The sequence below is a fragment of the Lolium rigidum genome, chromosome 6 (assembly GCF_022539505.1).
Source record: "Lolium rigidum isolate FL_2022 chromosome 6, APGP_CSIRO_Lrig_0.1, whole genome shotgun sequence".
In the NCBI taxonomy this organism is placed as follows: domain Eukaryota; kingdom Viridiplantae; phylum Streptophyta; class Magnoliopsida; order Poales; family Poaceae; genus Lolium; species Lolium rigidum.
This window is the reverse complement of record NC_061513.1, coordinates 158882959-158890644: the sequence shown is the minus strand read 5'-3', so window position 1 is coordinate 158890644 and position 7686 is coordinate 158882959. Positions and strand designations below refer to the sequence as shown.

At 42.1% G+C, this 7686-nt stretch overlaps 1 protein-coding gene across 1 annotated transcript; it reads left to right on the top strand.

Annotated features, from left to right (window-relative positions):
* The first annotated feature begins 208 nt into the window (after positions 1-208).
* Positions 209-753, top strand: LOC124666958 (protein RADIALIS-like 3). Its single transcript, XM_047204294.1, has one exon. It carries the CDS (start codon positions 322-324, stop codon positions 637-639), a length of 318 nt encoding a protein of 105 aa, XP_047060250.1. The 5' UTR covers positions 209-321; the 3' UTR covers positions 640-753.
* Positions 754-7686: the final 6933 nt, after the last annotated feature.

Below are 7686 nucleotides of genomic sequence, written 5' to 3'. Positions count from 1 at the left end.
GGACACAATATCTGTTGTTTCATAACACTGGCAGATGTGGCTCTCCACACGCTCTGGCTCACGTATGCCTTATTCTCCATGTCTCCGTCTTTGAGCCCACAAGAGACCCTGCATCTAGCCTTTGTTCCACTTCCAGCACCTACGTGCATCCTATAAGTACCAGCCCTCCCCACACTCTTCTCTTCACAATCACAACTCACAAGCCTAGCACACATAGCTGTATAACTATAACCCATCGATCGATTACTCGGAAGTTCAGCTAGTGAACCGCAGAGACCGATCGAGCAGATCTTTCAAACAAAGATCGTACATAGTATTTGGATGGCGTCGATGTCGGTGAACTCGTCGAGGCCGCAGTGGACGGCGAAGCAGAACAAGCAGTTCGAGCAGGCGCTGGCGGTGTACGACAAGGATACGCCGGACCGGTGGCACAACATCGCGCGCGCCGTGGGTGGTAAGACCGCCGACGAGGCCAGGCGCTACTACGAGCTGCTCGTGGACGACGTCAAGCGCATCGAGGCAGGCAGGGTGCCGTTCCCGGCGTACAGGTACCCTGGTGGCGCCATGGGCGGGTACGAGGCCGACAGGTACGCCGTACTGAGGAAAGGGAACCCCTCTTCAAGAGCAGTCCCAAATTGATTCTGATTTTATCGCACATGGCTTACTAATCGGTAGATTTATGGTGTTTATATAGAATTAGCTGTCTGCCTGCTGTTTGCTAATGTGGAAGCTTTTGCTCCACTGTCAGGCTGAAACACCTGAAGATCTAGGCGCCATACATGAATGACTACGAAGCAGCGCTATGCAAGTCGGCCTGTGTCCGCCGTCATGCGCGCGTCTGCCAAGTGCCGACAAGCAAGTGACCAGTAGCATGCATCGATCGACATCCGATCATGCGTGCATGTAGATAAGCAGGAATAGTTACTAATTTGTACTTACATCAATCTATCTCTGTACTGTCCGTCCGATATATGAACAAAGAAAGGTAATCCATATATGTATATATTTGGTATCCCCACTCGTTTGATGATGTTTGTTATTTGACGAGACATTTGCCTAAGTTGAGTGGCTCTTCACCACTTTTCTAGCTGCACATAATGGTAGGCTAACTAGAACAATTTATACCGACCAAGATGCTTTTTTTTTTTTTTGAGATCTACCGACCAAGATGCTGGAATGGGAAAAGTTGTAGAGGCTGTCTTCACGGAATTAATCATACCATACCATGGACAATGTACCTTCCACATATTGCAAAATGTTGTCATCTAGACATATATGTCATGTTTACTAAGTATGATTGTAGAGTTTTCCATGTTGAAGACCGCTTCTTAATAAAAGGCTGTGTGCATCAACCGATGCAGAGGCCGGGGATCACCCCCATTTCGAAAAAAAATGTTGGAGACCGCTTCTTAGTTTCTGTAGGATACAAGCAGAAGGGAGATCTCTTTCTGGTTAACTTCTCGCCAGATCTATTTGAGAACTTGGGTACGAGAAATTATAAAAAAGTGTTTGAAGAAAAAAAATTCAACTCCAAAGGCTACCTTGAGATTATGAAATAAATGTCTGCAAAATTCACAGTCGATCTTGGTAATCGAACTTTAAACTAAGGAAAAAATTAGTATGGCAATACGTGTGTCATGTATACATGTGATCAAGTCCATCGAGGTTAGAGTAGAAACTAGTTGCTTTTTCTCTGCATGCTTTTGAGTAGTCTAAAAGGGAATGTACATGGGTTAGATTAGATTCATGATCAGTGCACAGTCCAGAATAATGAGCTGAAAGGTTGGAAAGGCGGGAAAATATTCCAAATACCGACTCGGCCAGAAACATGCATGGGGCCTGCAATGTGATAATGTTCTCTACAAAAACAAGATATTGATTCTAATACGGGAGAACCTTTTTCTGGTGATAGAATCTAATATTTTGCAACTTGAAATTGTAGAATATTTCAACTGACCGTTCAATGCAAAAATAATATAGTCCATTCCTCCCCGACCAACAGCAAACATAGCTAGTAAACCACACAGTACCACACTTGTATCATATTTGCATTACGCAATGTACTGGAGTTTTTTTTTTTGAGCACTTGAAAACTTGTCTAGTCGTCAAAAAGATCGAAAAGAGAAATTATATCTCATCTCACCGCCTCTTAAACCAGAGCATTCACACATACAACAGGGTTTCATATTACATAGTTTGAAAAAATAGACTGAAGACATTCATTTGAATCATCATTATAAATACTAGCAGTAGATGGGCGCGGTGGCACGCCGCGCCGACCTGGTAGTGTGATTGGTGTAATATTTTTAGGACTATACTTGAATCGGTGGTCAACCTTGTGTATCAATTTCAAAGGTGTGCACCGAGCCTACAGTTTCTTCAAGACAAATAATGGTACACCACTGAACAAAATTGCATACAATCCATGCTTCAAGGAAAGTAAGGGCACATAGTAGAACAAAATTATATACAGTGCGTATTGTATCACTGCGCAAACACTTGTTTAGGAGCAATGCTCAAGTGCTACAGACCATAGCAAAATGGCCACAACTCTAAAGTCGTAGAAAACTGAACCTTTAGTGCCATGCTGATATGGGCTTGGAGATCAGACGCACATGAATTGGCTAACTGGGTTGAGAAGAAACATAATGATGCACTGTCCAGTTGCAAAAAAAAGTTAGTTAGGAGGAACGCATGATGTGAAGGCAGTTCGTGAGCATCAGTCGGGCGGGGCTTCAGTGCACCCTGTTGCTGTAGGTCCCTAGAGCCGACCAGACATCGGGTGCTCAAGCTTTCCACTCGCCGATCCAGGGAAGGCGGCGGAATTAAAGGGCATGCATTGACGCTTGAACTAACCTCCTATAGTTTTCAAGCCGGAGAAGTGATCCAGATCTTAATCCCAACATGCACACTACAAAACAATGGAATAATATCTTATTAACAGTTGGATCTTAAAAGTGTACTAACTACTCATTTAAATTTCCTTTTTTATGTGGTCATATAAAGAATGTTTAAATCACACCTGTTAACATTTGGGTCTTACTAACTACCCATCTACAGAGGATGCAGCTTACAAATATTCAGACAACCATAGAGCTTGAAGATGAAGAGCCAACATCTAGTGCACAGAGATGTAACAAAGTTCGAAATATTGTCCATGTAGTAAAAGAAGATGACAAATTACGTAAGCACTTGCACCATACCTGAGCCCTACTAAGTGTTATAGCTTCAGATCTTCCCTTGACATGTACCTGAATCCCCAAATCGTATAACTGAATAAAGCCTGTCCCAAAATACCAGCTTCAGTTTCTACATCTAGCCAAGAATAAGGGAAGTTGGAAGCACACACACAGTTTATACTATCGATTTACTTGGCTGAGATATGCACCGGCATAGTCAAGCTAGCAAATGGAAATATAAGCAAATTATCCGAGTAGCAACTGAGCATAGTACTCTTAAGATTGAGTAGTGTAACTTTAGGCTATACCAATACTGCGATATTAATCGGAATCAACCATTTGGTATAGAATCTGTAACCTCATAATAAGACACATTTTTGTGAACTTGTTGCTTTGAAAAGCTGTAACTATGAGTATAACTTCAGGATAGACCAATATTTTCGTGAACTTCGTAGGATCTATAGTTCAGATGCCTACAAGAAATATGTATGTGACCTCTATTTGTGTTTGCATCAGTTTTCTGATCGAGTGGCTCACTTTGTGTTTCGGGAAGTATGAATAAAGAATGTGGTGGTGTTTCATGATTTATAGACCAGTTTGTAGACCCAAAATGTCTGCTCTAAATGCAATGAGTGCACAGGCAAAGTTTTTGGTAAATTATAAGCTAATGTACATTGTCATCGTATAATGTACATACGAATAAGCATTGGCACACGACTTGGTCACATTTAGAAATTGCCTACTCTGTTAGATTTTTAGAATGTACTGATTGTTCCAGTACATGTGTATTTATTTTGCACCAGTGGTGCATTTCTACATACACTATGTAATCACCCTTTATGCATGACTACCTTTCAGGTTCAGTTTCGGCAATCTGTGCAAAACTAATTCAGTTCATAGAATTGATCTATTTGAATATTTTGGTAAACCAGTCAAGTTAGAGTCCGACATTAGGGGTGGTTGCTGAACGTCCCCTACACAGTCTAGATCAATGATCAGCGGACAATTCAAGTGTTATGAGTGATCAAGTTCCATGTGTGTTGGATCTGATCATGTATGACTAAGAAATTTTCTGATTCTGGGTAATATATAAACTCCATTGTACAATAGAATGAGACGAAGGTAAACCATGCAACACAAAATCTCAATTCTACATCTAGAAAGCAAGAAATGGTGACTGGAGAATAAAAACACCTCGGTGAACATTCCGCCAGGGAAGTTTAGAAGTAGTAGAAGTCAACTCAGATCATTTTATCATAGCAAACTATAACAGAGGCACATCTCTGAAATTACAAAGTGCAATTCGCAACTACCAACTCATGTCTGTATGTTTTGCGTCAGGGGAGTTCAGGAGCAATAGACATCAGGCAGAACATTTTATCATAACAAACTGCAACATAGGCACATCTCTGAATTTACATAGTTCAGTGAACAACTACCAACACATGTTTGTATGTTTTTTTACTCTGACCAGAAGTTTCGTGTTCCCTACTTGTTTGAATGGGGGATAAAATGGAATCATGCCATTGTTAAAATTAGGAGATATGAGTATAGATTCAGCAGCAATAGAAGTCAAGTCAGAACATTTTATCATAATTAACTGCAACATAGGCACATTTCTGAGATTACATAGTTCAGTGTACAACTACCAACACATGTTTGTATACTTTTTTGTTTACTCTAGTCAGAAGTTTCTTGTTCCCTACTTGTTTGAATGGGGGATAAAATGGGATCATGCCATTGTTAAAATCAGGGAGGTATGAGTATAGCTGACAACACATTAGGGCCTGAAATTAGACTACACATGCTGTGGTTTTTCAGAAAAAGATCATGCCATTCCATACTGTGAATTTTCTGACACTTGAGCATTATTTTCAAGAAAATGAAATTGTTGCTCAGTAGTGAACTATAATTTAACTGAGCGTAGTATTCAGGTGTAGGTAGCAGAACAAAACCCATGAAACCATCTGGTTACGCTTACGACAACATCGAACGCAATGGTGTACTCTAGCATTGCCTTTCCACACACTGAGGCAGAAGCACAGATCACCACGATGGAAAATTTCAGTAAGAAGTCTGCCATGCTCACCTTCTCAAGTCATGATCAAGAGCATGCAGCACATCATCCTCCAGACAATCGTGGATGACCAACTGCAACCATAACTCGGCAGCCAGGACAGCAGAACTTGCAGGCCATCATGCGGGCAACAACACACTGGAGGAAGGAGACAACACAACTCATCAACATCGAGGATGGTAGGCTGGCGCGGTGGCAGCGGGCAACACAAGGGCAACTTGGAATCTTTTAATTCTGTCACCTATGGTAAATAAAGTTAAAGCATAGATGAACTGCAAATTCTATTTTACATATAGAACAATAGTAAATCTCCCACGATGGTAAGATGTTTCAAATGAATGAATTAAATAAAGCTTGACACCAATATTTCTGTATGCAGAAATTAGCATAGGCAAAGCATGGTGGACACGGCCGAAAACTCATGGACTGAAATCGCATAATCACATCTTTGGAGCATTAAACCTGCACTGATATGCAGAAGTAAATTTTTCATAGCAGTAACTACCAATATGCGTACAGCTAAGGAAGCAAAAATGCACTTTCTAATTATAGGAAACTGACCCAGTGCACCTTGAAAATAGAAAAGCTAACTTATGCCATCGTACCTGCACACCACAGAAATCATTATTACCAAATCTATTAAGGCTATTCCATCATTTACAAAATCAGACAGAAGGAACTTCTTGAGAATCCCATCGAACGATCAGTACTTCTCGATAACCTAATGCCCCATTTTTTCGAAATGGGGCATCCCCAGCCTCTGCATCAAGTGATGCATACGATCTCTTTTATTAGAACTTTAACATATAGCTAAACATGCGGATCTAAGAAAGAGTAGAAAAACAAACTATGGAGTTCTCTGGAAAGCAAGAGTGCTTTAATTGACTGACCTGATCAGATAAAGAGGCAATGTGCTCTCGTATATTCTCAACTTAGGAGTGGCGTCAGGAGTGGTGCCATTGAATTGATCACAGCAAGTTGGAGGCAAAAAAAGTTGTGTTTTCTTGCAACAATTGGTGTTCACAGCGAGACAACCTGAAAATAGAACAATGAATTAGCACCCATAGGTCCTGGATTTGTTTTTGTTATTCAACCAATTGTACCGCTACACAAGCAAAGGAAACCACAAGAATATAGAAAGAGATAACTGAAGCCAAAACCATGAAATGTGGGTTACGCCCCCTCAAGCTCCCATATAATCTAGAAGAGATCATATTTTTGATCTCACTTATCGGGTGAGACATCCTCCAGGACCTATAAAAAGCTATAAAAAGCCATTAGTGCTAGCTAAAAATCATGGGAATTTCTTAAAGGTGTAGTTTCTGTAGACATTAGCTACCATTTTGAAAGTTCCGGACTTCTTAGTTTCAGAAAAATCCATTTAATTATGTCTGCACAAATTCTAGATCTTATAGCTAAGGGCAACCATCTGATTTGAGCCACGACACAGAAATTCCTTTTATGCAACCAGATATACATCGTCTAAATAATTTTTGATATTTGAACACACATCCTGCCTCTTTTTGTCTAGATTCGGAAGTCATATTCAAAACCAGCTAGCAGCTCTGTGTTCTCAAACAATCAGCAGCAGTGATGATTCTAGTACATTGAGGAGATAACGACATAATCTGCATACATCTTGCCAAGATCTGAAAATCAGCATCACAATACAATAAATCTGAGGTGCAATGTGGAGTACAAAATTGAGCGTCCTAAATACCGGATCCACATATCCAAAATCGCATTGTACCTGTCTAGGATCACAGCTTCATCTCATCCTCAAGAAAAAAACATCAGGAAAAAAGAATCGGTAAAGAAAATATCTTACCAAGTACAGCACCGCCACCGGCCAGGCGTTTGCCTTCCACACATACCCACACCAGCTGCACCTCACTGGCTCGTTGACAGAAGGAAATGGGATTACCCGACCAAGCCGCAAAGCTGAGGGCGAGGCGTGCACTACTAGGGAAAAGCCTATAGGTGGTGGAATGTGCTGCCGGCGCACCACCCTATGCATGCGCCGGTGGAATGTGCTGCCGACGCAGTACATATCAACCGCGCCGGCGATGCCTGCCCACTGCCGGTGCACCAGGGGTGTCAACGCGCCGGCGCTTTTTGCTGCCATGAGCTCGCCCGATTCGAGCCAGGCCCACGAAACATTGTCGGCGCACCAGCCCAGGAGCGCGCCGGCGGTGATTTGCTATTGCCGGCGCGCTCCTGGGCTGGTGCGCCGGCAATGTTTCGTGGGCCTGGCCCGGAGCAGATATAGCCGGATGGTCCTGGTGTAGGTCCTGGTGCGCCGGCAGTAACCTGGGAGTTATTTCAGCCACCAACCAGCACTCATACAGCCACTACACTCACTCCTCCACACAACCCGACCCTTCTCCCAACCCACCTATTTTTTGCCCATTTCTACCCCAAATTTAGCCA